The following is a 17,507-nucleotide window of genomic DNA, read 5'->3' as shown; positions in this document are numbered from 1 at the left end:
TCTCACTTGTGTTTCCTTCATGCCTTTAAACCTACTTCCTCCAGCTGTCCTAAGCTTTCTGCAATGAACTAGAACATCCTGGAATACTTGAATCAACATATAACTTAAAAAAAAAAAATATCACTTTTGCTAACCATCTCTTGACAGGAACTCATGCTTCCAACTCACGTGGGCTCTGTTCTGCTTGAAACTGCAGCATTGATATGAATAATGCACTGTGATCCACTGGAAGGGTCCAATGAATTAAGCTGGACGCCGCTGCCAGATGAGTTGTGTAACCTGGGTGTTTCTTAAATCTTCTGGTGGCTTGCTTGCACTAAAAGATCTGAGATGAAAATTGTTTTTTTTTTTTCCAAGACAGAACTATTCATTTGGAGTCTTAGTCCCTCTAAGTGCACCCATTGTTGTTGTATGTGTCGGATACCGATAGATACCTGCAGAGAATACGACCAACACCTGTGGTTTAGGTTACGCTGTGGAAGAAGGGTCCCTCCAACGGCTGTGGCTCTGGCTGGGGACCGTGCACTGAGCCCCCAGCCCCCAGCCTGGCGCGTTCACAGGAGCTGGAAGCGCTGGTGGTTTAGGTTCTGGGGGGCACAATCCTGGCAACTGCCAAGCAGACACCGGCGGCCCCGCTGCCCTGCTCCGAGGGTGGTGAGCTCTGCCGTAGGGGCTGGTGGGACAGCTGGAAGCAATAACCTCCCACATAGCCCCACGGAGGATTGCCGGACCTCATGAGTCAGCGCCCGGGATGGTGTGGCTGCAAGTGCCATTTATGGCTCCTGCGCTGCTGGAAGTGGTGCACATCAGAGCCTGCGGGGTTTATCTAAAGTTGGAACTGTGGCAATGAACAGCTCGTGTGAAGTGCCTCTGTCTGTGCAGGATTAGCTACCTTACTTCGACTGTTCAGAAGTCCGCAAAATATCAGCGTCATGTTAATATTTAAGCTATGTGTAGTGATTTGAACTTGCATCAAGCTGAGGAGTTAGTAAGGTGATGGGTACACTCTTCTCCTCCTTTCGAAGGCTGATGGACTTTACCTTTTAAATGCTGGCACCTTGTTTTCATTATCTGCTTTTGACTTCCTCGTCCCTGGTTCTCTCTCTCATAACTCTACCAGGAGGTCACGTTATGCTTTCTCCTCGTTTGATCCCTTGGAGTTTCTGCTTGCTTTTTTTTTATGCGTAGCCTGCACTTTGTGCTTTTCATGTCACTGCTTCCTTGAACAGGTTTTAAATAATGGTAACAGTGCAAGACAATCTCTAATTGGAGATGTTCAAGCCAGTCGTCACTACTCGTGTCAATTTGAATAGATGCTGTGATTTATTCTTCAGAATTAATAAGCGGGTGGCTAGGGAAGGATAAGGAGGGAATGCTGACAGATTATATCTGTATTCTGTCAGCACCGGAGCGTAAACTTGGATTCTTTCATTTGTGCCTTTCCCTGACATGAGTCTCTCTGCTCCTATAGAAAGTAGCATGGGTACAGCCTTAAAAAACATCTGCTTTTCATGTTACTCCTCAAAGTAGCAACGTGGCCCTGTTATGTATGCAGTGGTACCGCGTGCCTGTTCCCTCGGTGGTTCTAGTTCAGTCATATTCAGAGCTTGGGGCTCACCATTTGGAATTTCTATCAGCTCCGCGCTGGGGGGCAAGGCTTGATTGAAGTGGGAATAGAAACTTGCTAACAAACACGTGATTGTAAAATTAATACATTGCTTGAAATGCCATGACAATGTGCTAAAACTAGCCCTGCCTAACTACTTGATGGATGTCTGTGTCACTTGAGGATGCTCTAGGTATGGGATCCTTCTTCGTTCTCAGCCCCCTACTACAGCCAGCACTGCATACCAGACATTATATAGAATCACGAGACGTTTTAATCTTGTAGCACAGACAGACAGACTGAATTGACATATTTACTAGCCACCTCCAGATCAAGCTTTTCTGTTCTTAATCACAGAGCAGTTTTCTTTGTGGGTAGTTGTCCACTGCTCTTGAAGATAAAAAAGATGCTGTAACATGGTGTTACTTTCTTGAGAGGTGTAATGACTTCATAGATAAGTATGAGATGAGTCGCAGCCTGGGGCAAGGCTTGAAGGATGTTTCCCATGAGAAGCAAGCTTTTGTTTTTCCAATTTATCTTAATCAAATATAGCATGACATGTTTCCCCCCTGTGGAAGGGCCGAGTCTTGAACCCAGTACGAACAGCAGTGTATCCATGGAGGAAAACAGATTTTTAGTGCATTAAGTTCAGCAATGAGTTCAGTGTAATATTTTTCTTGCTGGCAGACATATCACTTTTCTTTGAGAAATGTTTCTAAATTAGAGCCAGTCTAAAATTATATCTTCCCCCAAAATAAAAAGGTTAAAATTAGATGTAGTTGGTGTACTTGTATCACTTCAGCAGGGTGGCTGTGCTGTGAAGGGGCATGTGAGAAACCAACACTTGATGTGGAGTTTGTTTATAGCTTTGTGTTCATAGTCTGGGTGCTCAGAATGATTAATAATGTGAAAATATTATTCATTTTGGATATTCAGTCACTTATGGTAAAGATTTTTCTGTTGTAAGAATTATACATATCAGCATATTTTTAAGGGGTTTAACTTGATTTTTTTTTTACGTGTGCTTGTCGTCTCTTTCTACTTGCACTGATGAATTTTCAGGCATAATTTATAGATTAAAAGATTATACTTGCTAGAAATTTCATACTACAGTATTTAAAATAACACTTCTAAGGATTAGCAGTGTCTATTCTAACTTGGCTGCCTTCAGTCACTGAACTAAAACTTCTCTGAAGGCCTGTGAGTTCAGGAGTTCGTTACCTTCTGCGAGACGTCGGGGTCGTATAGATAGGGATTTCCAAACTCCCCTAAATTACTATTGCTAAAAAACAGATGATTTATGTTGAGTTGATCTTGATGACCAGATCTTGTCTTGTTTGATTTGTAAATTGTACAGATATTTCTAACAAATCGCATTCCAGCCTAACCACGGGCTCCTTCTGGTCATCGGTAGTGGCAAGCAAATGTTTCTCACTTGAGCCAGCAGAACGTCTCTCAATTTCTTCTCTGTTAGCTCTTGTTAGTGCCTCCCGCAATTTAAAAGGCGGGGGGGGGGGGGGGGGGGAGGAGGGGTGAATCGTTGGAAGAAGACGATGGAAAGACAGTTGGTGTTCAGGATCTTACATGCCTTGACTTTCAGCGACTCTTCCTGGTTTGGCAAGCAACATGTCTACTGAATTGCCTGGGTTTAATATTTGTTGTCTGGTATGACAAGGTTTGAAGTAGTTTTGCAAATGGCCTTTTCAAAGGTAGAGCTGCACTTGGACTCGAGGAGGGATATCTTCCAGGTTTTCCTAAAGTGTTGAAATAAACTGAGCTATTGCAGAGAGGCAAAACGCTGAGTATTTACTGCAGCCCCATGCAGAGAACTGGGAGGAAAGGGTGGAGGAGGTATTATTTGTGAAGAGGATTAAAAAATTGTATGAGAATTAATCCTTCCGGCATGGGGAGGAGTACAGAGAAAACATCTGAGTGTATAGTGACTGAGATTCTCCAAAGGTGACACCTAAAGCCCATTTGAAGCTGGTTCCCTGTTCCATTCAGAGTTCAACCATCACTTTGCTAGACAGAAAGCAAAAGGGCACCTCTGTTAAGAAACACCAGTGACCCTCCCGCTCTTCCTCCCACCCCATTGCAGCCATGGTCCTGTTTAGCCAACCATTGTTTTGAGGAGCTTGGTAACCAGGCGTTGTGGAAGTATAACGCTCTGGGTAAGCTTTCAGGGCTGAGCTAGAACAAAAGCAGATGTCGGAGAAGTTGCACGCGGCCTGCCAAGCTTGGGAGCCCTTGTCCGTCTGACTAGCGGGGCAGCTGGGCTCCGCTGCCAGGGGAGGACATGGGATTGTTCTCCTTTCCCTTGGCTCGCTCAGACTTCCAGTACTCCACACTTCATCACTCTAAATGAACCGTTTATACTTTATTTCTTATTCCAGTTAAAATGTGGCTTCTGTGGGTTCCATAACTCCAACTTTTTTCCATTATAGAATTGTGTACATTGCAGTGGAAGGATTACGTTCAATTGGCGTAGCCTTCAGGTGGCTCGTTGGCCACTTACAGCTGCTTTGTGAAAGGCCTTTTTTTTTCTTTCCATCGGCTACTTGTAAATTTTTTCCTGTTGGAGCCATTTGTGGAGGCTGGGAGAGCTCCCTTAACAGGAGCCAATGTTTTGAGACCATCATGCCATTTCAAGGATGGCAACTCTGTTGAGAGAAGCTGCTCATGGTAAGAGCCTCGTGGAGCTGTCTCCCACTAGCATTTTGGCATTGCTTGCTCTCCCGAGGTTGGGCAGCCACCTTCGCTGCAGTTAGAGATGAAACGCTACTAATGCCAGCACTGAAACCTTGCAAGGGCATGGGGACCTCGTATAGTAGTGATTAAATTGGTCTTTTGCTATTAGAAAACTGAAACCAACAGTCTGCCGCCGCAGCTGGCTGTAGTTACACTGTAGTGTGGTATGTCTTCTGAATTTTGTGGAACTGAAAACCGTACTTCTTGATTGACGCACTGTATCTCACTGCCTTGGCAACAACCTGACCCTTGTTCTCAAGGGAAGGTAGGAAATGGTCATTTACAACTCAAGGGGGGGGGGGGGGAGGGGGATTTCCTCCATGCAAATTTGTTATTCAGGAGAATTTTATTGCAAATTTCTGCAGGTGAAAACCATTAATTTAAGGAAGATGGCCTGAGACCCTTTTTTTTCCCCCAAGGGAGCCGTCGGGGGGGGGGGGGGGGGGGCGGTGCAAGCAAGGGATGGGATTGAAGTCCCTGAATGTCAGAGTACGGTGGAGAAAGAGGTTCCCAGGTTTGCCATGAGTGTACTTTATAATTCTAGGAAAGTTTCCACTCTCTCCTTGCATTTGTTTAGATATGAAGCTGCTGGGGACAGGGATGATCTTGCGACAAGTACCAACAAGGAGCTCATTGCCACTGGGGCAGACCTATAGAGATGTCGATAGTATACATTATTAGTCACTGGTTCATTCATCCGTTCTTTATTCTCCCTTCCATATCAAAGTCACACTCGTGTATCAATTTCTGGATCCCCGCTTTTTCGGTTCTGCTTCAATGAACTTTTTTTCTTTTTTTTTTTTTGTGAGCGGGACTGTGTCTCGTTTTTCATCTCGGGAAGCTACACCTATGTGTTCACATAGTCTGAAGTATGCCAGAGCACTTTGAATTAGTCTCCTGTAAAGTAACAAGGAATAAATAATTTGCTTGGTGTCAGAGCAGCTTGCCCTTTACCAGTTGCTTGCCAGAAGAATGGGTTTGTTTTCAATTGGTTACGTATGACAACAGTAGTTGGAGCTGTCATACAGAAAAATATAACCGGCGTGGGTTTTTTTCAACATCCTTATTTCACTGCCTCTAAAAAAATGACCTTATCGATGTAATTGTGCTCTGCTCTCTTCAGTGGGACCTGAAATGTTACTGAGCGAACCTGACTAAAATCTTCTTCCCAGCCAGTCTAGAAAAAGCAGCTGAGCTTCACCTTTTGTGTGAGACCTGCTGTGGAATTTCAGCCTTTAATGTGCAAATGAAGCCTGCAGGGTCCTCTGAATGTATCTCTGGCTCCTGCATTTCAAAGTGAGCTTTGGAAGCCTGGTGCAGGGGAATGGCAGTGCTGAGGTCTATTTCATTTTCCCTTGTTACCCTGTATTAAATGGAGCTTTGATTTGGTTGGGGGTATCAGGCTCCCTTCTTGGTCTAATGAAACATGACTCATTTAAAGGAAAAAAAAAGTAGAATATTGTTGACAATGTTTCCCAGCATGATGTCAAGATCCATCACATAATAAATAGCAGAAGTTAAGGTGTTTGCAATTTGTTCTGCACCTGAAGAAAGGTTTAAGTTTTATTTAAATCTGTGCTTTTATGATAAGACTTTAGTTGAACTCAGTAGTTTTCTGTTTTTCCTCCCCCTCCCTATTTTTTTCCCCTCCTCCTTCCCTGGACAGTGTTTCCCTGACCTTTTGCCAAGTGATTTCTTTTTTAATTACAACATCTAGTGTTCAGGCCATAGATGATTTGAATTGCTTCTCACTTGTTTTGTATTAAAATAATGGCAATTCTTTCAGGTTTTTTGCATATGTAGCAGTTCAGTTCTTGAATAGATCTTTATACCAGTTGTATTTGGAGGTCTCTCCAAAAAAATCTTTTAATGTAAGATGGAGACTAGAAGTAATTCAATTAAATGACAAATAACATTTAAGGTTTTGGCTTATATTTCAAACCATTTTTTGCAAACAGCAGTAAGGTCACTTCCTTGTATATGCAGAAAATCTAACACAAATTAAGCAACTGTGTTTTGGAGAAAGTTCCAAAAGTTAAGAAGGTCCACTGTAAGATGTTGTAAAGTCCCAGTCGTAAAAAATAAAAATAAAAAAATGTAACAGAATTTAAATGCCTCCATCCTCTAAAAGCAACAGTAGGGAAAACACCTGCTCTAATAAAGCTGTAGGCTATAAATACCTTAAGGAGAACATTTTAAAGTTTTGAAAATTTTCCTCTTTTTTTTAAGAAGTAAAGATTCTTATTTCTCCCTGGCAACCTCAAGCTACTGTACAACGGCATGACATTTTACATATATAACATTATTAATGGCCAAAGTGAGAAACACTAGGTTTTAGCCTAGGCTCTTTGCATCAGGGACAAAAGTGGGCTTTTCATTTTAACTTTTGTTCTAACTAACCTAAAATGCATTTGAAATTACTTGTGTTTTTTCAGGGTCCACACATAGCATCGGTTACTCTTGCTGCATATGAATGTAACTCAGTTAATTTTCCTGAGCCTCCTTACCCGGATCAAATTATCTGCCCTGATGAGGAGACGACTGAAGGATCCATTTCTTTATGGGCCATCATCTCAAAAGTCAGGCTGGAGGCCTGCATGTGGGTAAGGTTTGGTTTATAAAACTTCAGCAATTTTAATTTACACACTTATTTTCTCTGTCCAGCAATACACAACAATTCCTGAATTAGCAAAGTAATGATGGCTTACACTGCCAACAGTAATGTCTGTATCTGCAATGTGAATAGTTGCCTTAGTGATCAGCCTTCCAGCCCTGGATAATGTTAATGTCCTTTGAGGAGAAGTAATAGGATGTTACTGGGCTATCTTTCTATCAACTGCAGCATCCGCTGCTTTTCTAAATGCTAGCAGAAAACATGTACTTCAAAGCCGTTGATGTAAAAGGTAAGTTTCAGAAAGGGTATCTGCATCCCAAATGATCATGCAGCTGTCAGGTCTTGCACTGCATGCAGTTAAGCAATAAATTTCAAAAATGTTGAGCCTGTATGTTGAGTGAAGTTGCAGTTATTTGTATGAAGGACTCTGGCTCTAATATAGCTGAAATGTTTTTCTGGGTTGCATCAATAGATTGGATTAAATAAGAGAGTGTTATGTTGCACATTTATGTATTTTATTTCTGTTTCTCTGCCTGTTTCCATTATGGCAAACTTTTCACTTAAAACAGGAAAAGTACGTTAGCTTTTAAGTGAATCACAGTCTTAGGAAACGCTGTCATTGGAACTTCCCTTGCATTTTCCTTCTCCCCCCACCACCTCTGACCCCCCCACAGCTTTTTATAGAAGTTTGATTTTTGGAGAATTTTGGTCAGATTAGATGGTTTTTTCATTACATGTAGATTATTTTGAATCGCAGTTTACACAGACGCATCTGCTGTGAACTGCATGCCAAATGAACTTTATTTTACTACTGACTTCCTGTTCTAGCTGATGATATTATTATGGAATTCTTGGTTGTCCAGTTCAAATGTAGAGACTGGAAATTCTGAAAATACATGGTATCTCATGTCTGCCCTTGTATTCCTTCTAATGATATGAAGAAGAAAAAAAAAATGTTAAGGCAACTTGGGTCACTACAACTTTTTAAATTATCAGCAGCTGTGTTACTTAACAGAAATTCCAGTTAGGTTGTACGCATTGCAGACTGAAGTAATGTGTGGCAGTACCAAAGTCAAAATAGTGAGAAAGAAAGTGGACTTAAAGCCCTCTCAAGAAGCAAAGTACATCTTGCATTTCACTTTTTCTAATGAGAAGACAGAATTGCCGGAGTGCTTGATAAGTAGCTAAACATGCAAGTACTTTTAAGACTGTAAATATAAGATTTCTTTTTATTTTCTTCCTGTTCCCCCTCTGCTTAAGTTTGTTTAATGGGGACTAGAGTAATAAAAATGGCATTTACAATTACGTTTCTAGGGTTGCAAAATAAAAATGTAGCTCAGCGTAAGCATCCATTGCTTAATCTTAAGCATGTAAAATAGCTGAACTATGATGAGAATTAAGTAGTTTAGAAATGAGTTAATGGAGCTGCAAGCCCTGAAAGCTTGTATCCTTCTGAGCAGCCATGAGGGAGAACAAATGGTACTTTGGGTCTCTTGTTTGAGTTGTGTTTCTTGGTTCAGGCAAGGGAAAGGCCAAGGGAATAGGACCGAGCCGGAATGTTTGTATCCCACTTTTTCCCCTCTTTCTTTCTTCTCGCCTTCAAATTCGCTGTCAGCTACCTTTTCACTGAACTCTGTCTCCACTAGATTTTCCCTTGGGAGCATCCTCTGTCTACCAGTGGTGTCTAGTGTAATGTTATGCTTTCTTGGAATGTTTCATGAGTACATAAACATTGCTTGCTAATTTCCTGTAAGCCAAATCAAGTTGGCAATTGCTGCTGCTTCTTCCAGTATGTTTCTTTTGTCCTAATTCCAGTTCAGTTTTTATGGAAGCTGTTGAAGAAAATTATTTTTTATTCTGTCACACTCAAACCAAATGTCCACTTAACAGGAAAGTAACAATGACTTCCAGAAAGGGAAAATGCTGATTTTTGCAAATCAAAACCTTAGTTTTAAAAAATAAAATAAAATTTTCTGCTTTTAAACTAAAATCAGGAATATTAAGTTTAATTCCTAATCTGGGTGTGATTGAATGAGCTCACAAAATCTTTTTTTTTTTATGGGACCAGCAGCTTCTAATTAGATGTAAAATCTGAAGTTATGATAAATACTGGATAAATGAAAAAGAAAAGGAATTATTGGATGTATACAGATGTGCTGCTAATGCAACACATGGAGCCCTGTGAGGAATGGGTCCAACACCACCAACAGCCCGTTTCCTTTAGACTTGTAAAGTGAAATTATGTTGAAAGGCTCCAGCGTGAAATCTTGCCAATCTCCTTGATTATTTGGAGGGAGACAGGAGGGTGGTAGCAATATAAGTTTTCATGTGAAATGTTGAAAGCAGGTCGGTCCCAGTGGGGACTTTGCAGACCTCCGACTATAAAGCTGCCCAGACTAAGTATCCTGCAAGGTTTGAATGTGGGGATTTATCTGCACAAGGGATTTGATTCAGATCACAAAAACATCAGCGGCTGTTTCAGCCAACTTAAACCAGGTACGTTTTTTTCCAGAGATTAAAATCATTACTGTTCCCCTGCATGTCAGTGATAGCCCTTTTTGCTGATAATGAGTGTTATGAGGATTAAATATCACTGAATCTAAGGAATTATTGGGTGAAATGAAAATGATGAATTTTTCAATCACTGTAATAGTTGGCTCCACCAGTCCTGGCCTGCAGAAGGACTTTCAAAAACAATCTGCTAGGTGTATGCCAGTTTTCACAGCCTTCCATCCCACAGGGACGAGGAATTCAATAGTGCCCTACATTTTTAATGTGTTGCAGCTTTTTTTGTTTTTTTTACAAGAAATAAGGGGAAAGAATAAAAATGTTTAATTGCTCAGGATTAGCAGAACAGGCGGCCTGTGTCCTGACCAGGATAAAATCTGTTTAAAAGACTCTTTCTAGTAGAGTAATTTCCCAGTTTCCTTTTCTGAATGTATTTGTGTAAAAGAATTTTGATTAGCATTTGCCTTTCCAATTTGTTGTTAGTCCAAGGAATCTCCATGTAAAACTGGTATTCAAAGTGAAATGGTGAAAATGGACAGCTAATGATACAAAAAGCAGTTAAATGGTTACTGGGTTGGATCCCTTAATTGCTGCTTTTTTTTTAATGCACTTAAAGAACGTATCTCCAGCAGACATGAAATCATATGATTTTTGTTGCACTTTTGAAATGTTTTGTAATAATGAGCATGTGACCTACCCAATTTAAAGAAAGTTCATGTCCAGTACACGCATGCAGCCCTCTTCCTCGGTTAACAAAATGAAGCCAAAGCAAATTGGCGGAGGCTGGAGAAGCAATGTGACTTTTTGTTCTTGCATCACCCTGAGAACATAACCTCAAGTTAATTTTTCTGAAACGTTGTTGCTACTGTTTTCAGGCTTATCTCCCCTTGTGCCAGAAATAGGCAGATTAATGAAGTTCAGCTTGTTGCACTGGTGTAATGTTTTTCTTCTGTGGAAAACAAGGGCATAAACATACGAGGCTGTGCGCTTTATATGCTTACACCAAGAATTTAACAGTTTGGGTAACTACAGAGAGCGGCGGCTTTTCAGACCACGACCTGTTGATTTGGAATAGCCACAGCAGCTGGAATTCTCCCTTGCTTGCAGCTGCATATAGAGCAGGAACAAAGGAAATTGAAAAGCTTTCACATTGCTTCAAAGGAGTGGAAAAGCATTTGTTACTCACTCTTGACCCTAAGAGAGAAAAGCCATCTGCATGTAGCTAAGTTTTAGCACTTTTCCAGTGTGGTGCCCGACTATTGTGCTATTACCTGTCCTATATTTAAACCATTCTGAGTTTAGTCCAAGTTCCTGTTTCATTAGCCTCTGTTTATCCATATGTTCAATCTTAGCTGTCTCTCTGGTTTTTTCCTTGGTTAAGCTAAAGTTGCATTTACCCACAAGATTGAGATGAGTCATTTGATGTCCTGAGAAAACAAATATAATTTTCCTGTGGTGAGAAAGCAACGCTACTTTCATCTCGAGTTCTCTTGGCTTGCTTTATTCCATGTAAAGGAGAGAGAAGACTTGAGATCAGACTTTGCTTAACCTTATTTTCCTTGGTCGTAGCTGTAGTAAAACTCGAGCCTGTTTTCTAATAAACACTTGCACAAGGTCTCATGACTGAACAAGTAAACTACGTGACGGCACCAGGGAGGAGTTCCCAGATCATTTTGAAGCCAGGGCTGTCACATGCCGGCGAATGTGTCTGGCATCATGCGGTGGGGTGAGATGGCAGCGCTGTGCTGAGTCAGGGATGGTGTCAGCGAGCAGGGCCCCCAGCCTGGCCGGCTCCCCAGCTGCAGCCTCCCCAGCACAGCTGGCCACCGGCTGCCAGCTCGGCCGGGCCCCAGGGATGCTCACGCCGTGGCGTTCTGACCTTGCAGACTGCAGCTTGGGAGCCGCTGGCTTGCAGTGTGGTGGTCTGCACTGAGAGAGGCTGCCTTGTGCTAAACAAGGGGAAGAGCAGCAGCATTCTGTTTGAAACAGTGAGGAATGGGACCTGGTGGGGAAAAGCAAACTTCTCAAAGCAGTGGTCTCATCAGTTCTAATAACCTGAAATGTCCACGGGACTGTGCATATCGCATGTTTCCTATTCAAGAATAAACACAAAAATAAATCCGAATTATTTTTTTCTCAGGGTGCTGGCACAGCCATTGGAGAGCTGCCCCCATATTTTATGGCCCGGGCGGCCCGACTCTCTGGTGCTGAACCTGATGATGAAGAGTATCAGGAATTTGAGGAGATGCTGGAACATGCAGAGACTGCACAAGTAAGAACAGTGCAAAACAACAGAATTAATAAAACAGAACAACTAGATGAAGTAAATAATCATTCCAACGAAATGGGAATGGGCCAAAAATCAGTCGATGTGAGTTCGCAAGGGGGATGGAAAAAGATCCTGCACTGGGTAGAGGTACCTCTGGTGATGGGAGGACAAGAACGCAGCTTGTTGAAGCACATACAGATAGCGCTGCCAAAGTGTTTGCTACAAATACTGCATTTATTTAGACTTCTAGCACAATAAAGGTAGGAAGAAAGTGGGCTAACAAACCAGTGGTCCAGTCGGTGCTACTCCGTGATTATGGCTGTTACAGCTGCCTTTAAAGCCTCCCTGGGCCAGGAGATGGATTTTTAGTCTCAGCTCATCCCCTCGAGGTGACATTTGCCTGCCTTGCCACTAACACCCTCAGAGGCCAGTGCATGACCTATTCATCAGCCTGAGGAAACATACATTATTTTTTTTTTTCCCCTCCCCTGATGTGAAGATGCAACCAAACTGCTCTGAATCCCTTTTTATTGCTCTTGTCATTTATTTTCTTGATGGATTAAATAGTGCTTGTGTTACAGCATTGTTTGCGACTGATGCTGTACATGAGTCAGATATTATGTAGATAATTTTTCATTCAGGTTTGGAGTTTGGATCCTGTTCATGAGTTAGTGATACTGTTTTAGAGGAAATCAAATGTTTTTTCCTCAAACTACTTGCCACTGAATTTTTCTTCTGTATTTTTCCTTCTTGTCCTGTTTTGTCTGCTACTAAGTTGAAACAGGTCATGAGACTGCTATTAAAAAACCAGCAGATGCTATTTACCATCCACTGATGTCTTTAAAATGTTCTGCCAGGGTATTTTCTTGGTATAAGTATATACTTTTTTTTTTCTCCTTTTCAAAAAATGGGTGAAGCTTTTCCATGAAAGAAAGTGGTTTGTCTGGAAATACTGAGTGCAATCTAGTAATTCTAACAGTAAACCCTGTGTTTCCCGAGAGCCTCCCCCTACTAGAAAGTTCCAAAGGGTTTTTCTGCTATTGTAAGTAGTAAATTCTTTAAACGTGCAGGGTGGGGATATCTTTGGTTTTTATCATCAGTCTTTGCTTTGCGAAGTAATCCCTAACTGTATAAAAATTAAGTCATGGAAAAAAAAACCCCAAACCAAACAGTGAAACCCGCTGAATACATGACTTGCTAGCTGAAATGCTATCTGTGTTTACTGAAACTCTCCCAGCAAATTATATGCGTGTACAGTTGTGGGAGCAGCCAGAGTTGGTTTCCAGAAGGCACAGTAAGATTCTTGGGAAGAAAATTTTTGCTAGAGAGCATTTTGTCAGGACAGGCCAAAATATAGCTAGCTGTATTGACTGCCCTTAGTAAACGAATGGCATTGTGTAATTAATTAAGAAAAATTATGGTGTTATTTACCAGTACTTTTGATTTTATTTTCTTGGCAATTGAATTTGGATTGAAGCATGTTGTTTTGAGGATGGATGGCCAGGAAAAAGAAAAAATCTTTTTAAACTCCACTTGTGGTTTGGTTTCTATAAAACTCTTAACATGAGGCTTTGACAATCGGATTAAATTGTATTGCAGTCATAAAACTGACAGTTCAGTTTTTTCCATTTGCTAATATGACTTCCTTTTTGCTTTTGGCTTCAATCGTGTTTTTGCTAGATGTCTGTGGGAGACAGGCCTGCCTTTTCCTATGACCTTTAGTAAATCCCAATCTTCAGCAGAGCTTATCACTCTTTGTTCTGTAATTGCTATTCATGAGCAGTTACAATGTCTATTTTTAAATTGCTCAATAACAATTTTTATTACCTACAGCAGCTTCTCCCACTCTCCCAAGTCGAAGCCTTATGCTTAAAACACGGGGGATGTGACAAGTGTCTCATGCCACAGAGACTACTACAAATGTTTGACGTCAAGTGACAGGAGCCTTCTTTTCAGTAGAAAGGTCTCGCTTCATCCTTGCCTTTTTGAAAGGCATGAAAATGGGTGTTGGATTTTGAAGAATAGCTTCCCCCTCTACTTCTGCTGAGCTGCTGTATGCCTACAAGGCAAAGCCAAATGCCTTGACGTTTCTGCGTGCGTGTGTTTTGTTTAGAAAGCTTGTCGCTGCTATTTCTCAAAAACAATGGTGATTTTGAGAAACAGATGAGGATCTTCTATGGTGAGAATAGACCACGAATATAATATCCAGCCTGAAGGATCTGTGAGGGTGAATGTGCCTGCTAGCTTGGCACTTTAAAAAAACAACCAAAAAAAGGATTAAACAACATAAAGGTTTAGTGCCCCATTCGGTGTTACACAGCATAAAATACTGTTTACTTTAAAGAGTCTGTTGATGGATTTTCGGTCCTAAATCTCAGACCTAAGTGACCTGTCTCCTTGAGCTACATTTGGAGAAAACTCATTAGCCTGCAGATGATGGGTAAGCCTGTTGTACTTTGCATTAGCATACTTGAGAAAAAGCCCCTCATTTTAAAGGAGCACTCACTTCTCCTTTCTCTGCGTCCTTGTGTGTGCACACCAGTTAGTCCCAGTTACATTATGGGAGTGTCTGAGTTTCTCTTGCCTTGTGGCTGCTCTTGTTAAAATTGAGTGACTTTGCCCTGGAGGAGGAGTGTGGTTTACAAGCAGGGCTCTCTTTTTCATTTTCCCCTCGGAGCTCCACACAATGCAGAGCCCAGCACACTATAGGAACAGAGCAACTGGGTCTGATTCGTTAAGGCAGTATTTAAAAATTATGAATATTTGAAATGGTACCTCAGTTGCTGTTAATTCTTTTCCAGATGAATTCCAGAGCAAAGGAGTTGTGGGGTTTTTTTATCAGAGCTCCCCATTTAGCCACTGGGAGTATCTCCAGTGCTGCCGTGCAAACCAACCTCTCAATTAGGGGAAGTGAATCTACTACTTAGTGCTGGGGCAGCACATTGGTAATAATACGGTGCAGGCATACTTTTGTACAGTTTCATGTCTACACGCACGTGTGCAGGGACTCTCTTTTGCCCGTTTAATAGTTGCTGGTTGTTAAGCATTCTCATCTTGTCGCTGTCATGGGGAAACACTTAAAGCTGATGGGGGTTTCTGGTGAAAATGAAGCGTTTAATGCCAGCTTCCCTCAAGGTACTTTGTGATAATGCATAATGCGTGGGCCCTTGCTGTAGCATGGTACTGCTTGCTAAGAGGAGAAAGTACTAATATCTTTGCTGTGTATCTAATCGTTAATGGCTCTAAGTGTTTGGATTCATTAAGTGGCATATTCTTAAGAACTAATGATTTACACATCGGGCTTTGCTTCTGTGCAGCGTTGCTGCAGCCAAATTTCCATGTAAAAATATTTGCTAGTTGCCTATGTTACTATCTGCCAGGGCTGTTTGTTTATATTCCAAACTGTGCCCTCCCTCTGAAGGAGTACAAGCTTGAAAAAGGGTTAAATCGATCTAAATGCTGAGGTGCAGCAGGACTGGTTTGTAAATGATCGAGTGCCATCTGCACACTGACTGTCAGTTGTTGCTGGGACCTGTTTTTGACTCCACTGAACCTTTACTGGTTGTGGTTTGTCTGGCCATCACATGACTTCTCTGAAAATTCCCCCTCCCCTCCATTTCCAGTAAACTGTTTGAACTGGAGTGACTCAGACTGAAACCAGCTTCCCTGTAACCACAGGGCTTGTTAAAGAATTTGTCAACGTGGACTCAAGAGGGTTTGTATTAAGCTAAGCTGCAACTGCTCGGGTTTGCATTGCGTCAGGAGTTCCACCGAACAACTTCCTGCTCCGAGAGTCGCCTTCTTGTCTGCAAGGAGTTAAACTGGTGAACTTTTGCAATAGTGACAGTTAGACGGGTGTTAAATCCATCTTTCCAGCCTTTCTGAAGGGTCTGCTGCCTTGAGCTGGGTTGCTTTTCTGCATCTTCATGTGGGGTTTCTCTTTGCAGAAGCAGAACAAAGTACGCTACCACACCCAGCCATGGTTACTCGAGAACCCAGCACTGTGTTCTGACATGACACTGTGACTTCACTCAAATGGAATGATTAGGTTCAACTAATAAGCAAAATGTTACTTAATTAGCAGTTTAAAAGAAGGTGGCCCAATTAAAAATGGATCTCTCCTGTGATTAAATTAACAGCTAGTATCTGATAAGTTCCTGCTTGAAAAGGATTCCCTGGCTGCTGGCTTGTTTAATCCAAAGGTTTTCAGGGTATTTGGGAGAAGAAATAAGAAGTTCCAGCAGACCACAGGCAGGGTTTTATAAAGCAGTTATCATAAAAATGGAAGTGGCAGAGTCACATACAATAACTGGAACAGCTTTACTTTTTTTTTTTCTTCTTTCCCAGAAATAACTTGTTTAAACCCAACATCCAATTCCATTTGTAATTTCTCTTGCTCAGTCTTCCAGTCACCCCCTTCCCTCTTCGGCTTCCTCACAGGATCAGTTGTGCGGTACAAGGAGATTGCTGGTGTTTGGTCTGAGCTGCCTGATGGGTGGCCACCAGGAGGCTTGTCTTCACCCACTGCATTCCTGAAGTTTGATTGCCTGGCTTTGTTAATAGATGTAGGGGAGGTATCTTACCTCTTTTAATTAATTAAATGGAAATCCAAAACTAATCAAACCTTGAAGCTTTGCTTTAGAAACTTGCTGTGAATGCTTGATAGTGAGATGGCAGACTGACAGTGAACTGACGGTGACATGTGGTGGGTTTTTTTCCACAGAGGGTGTGTGAAGCAGTGAATGTACTAAGGAACAGCTTAGTTTTAAATTGTTCTCCAAAATTCCTGAGTTGAAATAAGCTTTGGAACGAGTCAATGAAAGCTTTAGATAAGGGAACTCCTTATAGAAGCCTTCCTGAGAGCAGAGGTAGCAAAGAGTTAATACAGGCAGAGGATGGACAATAGGAGCTATGAGTAACAACTGTGTAAGCCACCTCCTTGCTGGATTTCTTTGGACACTGGCAAGAGAATAGGGCAGTCTTGTGCCTGCATTGTTCTATTCATTTGCACACCTGCTTACAGATAAGGAAAAAACAGCAATGAGCATTACATTGCATTTGCTAATGGTAACAGAGAGATGACTTTTTCACATTCTTCTTTCAACGGCTCTTTGTGATAAGATCTGTTCCCTAAAACTCCTTTACTTGGCCCTCTGTCATTTTAATGTTTAGCAAGTAAGCATGTACATCAGAAATTAGCCACTGGAAAAATCTGGATTACTTTGCAATATTTTTGCTCAATATTAGGATACTAGCTCAGATGAATTTTTTCAGTAACAAATCTCGAACTTTACAACAGAAAGCCTTTTCAGAAAGGATGCCACCAAGTTTACTGGAAATCTTGCAAGCTGCATTTGCACCATCGTTGTGGAGCAGCACTTATGCAAATCCAATGGCAGAGTTTGACTGTTCTATGTGTGTTGGGAATGCTCAATGCAAGTTTCTAAGGGAAAAACTTGGTCCTAAATACTTGGGATTTCACTTCCCGCTATTCTGAGAAAGACCAATAAAAGATCAAAAGTTTGGATCAGATAAACCGCTTCAAAAATATTTTTTCAGGGGCAGCCTTCAATAACTGATAGAAATTAATTACGGTATCGTAATCAAGAAAATGGCTACTTTTTTTTTTTTTTGCCTCTGCTCCAGACACTGTTTAAATATCTGTGTTGTACAAGAGTCTGGTATGCAGACCACTTCTCTAAGCTGTCTGGGAACCTCTGCTACTTCCGAGGGAGAACAAGCGAGAGGTATGCTTAGCGCTG

General features: G+C 41.6%; 1 protein-coding gene across 6 annotated transcripts in view; it reads left to right on the top strand.

The window, feature by feature from the left end:
- Window positions 1-17,507, top strand: part of VMP1 (vacuole membrane protein 1) — a 68,732-nt gene that overhangs the window by 22,139 nt on the left and 29,086 nt on the right. For 5 of the 6 annotated variants that reach the window (XM_037371804.1, XM_037371785.1, XM_037371830.1 and 2 more), the window contains 2 exons: window positions 6,790-6,957; window positions 11,617-11,748. In XM_037371804.1, the coding sequence (XP_037227701.1) occupies window positions 6,790-6,957; window positions 11,617-11,748 (300 nt within the window). The remainder of the gene's footprint in view (window positions 1-6,789; window positions 6,958-11,616; window positions 11,749-17,507) is intronic. The other variant, XM_037371823.1, reaches the window with a different exon arrangement.

The sequence above is a fragment of the Falco rusticolus genome, chromosome 1 (genome assembly GCF_015220075.1).
Source record: "Falco rusticolus isolate bFalRus1 chromosome 1, bFalRus1.pri, whole genome shotgun sequence".
NCBI lineage: Eukaryota > Metazoa > Chordata > Aves > Falconiformes > Falconidae > Falco > Falco rusticolus.
This window is presented reverse-complemented; position numbering and strand designations above follow the sequence as displayed.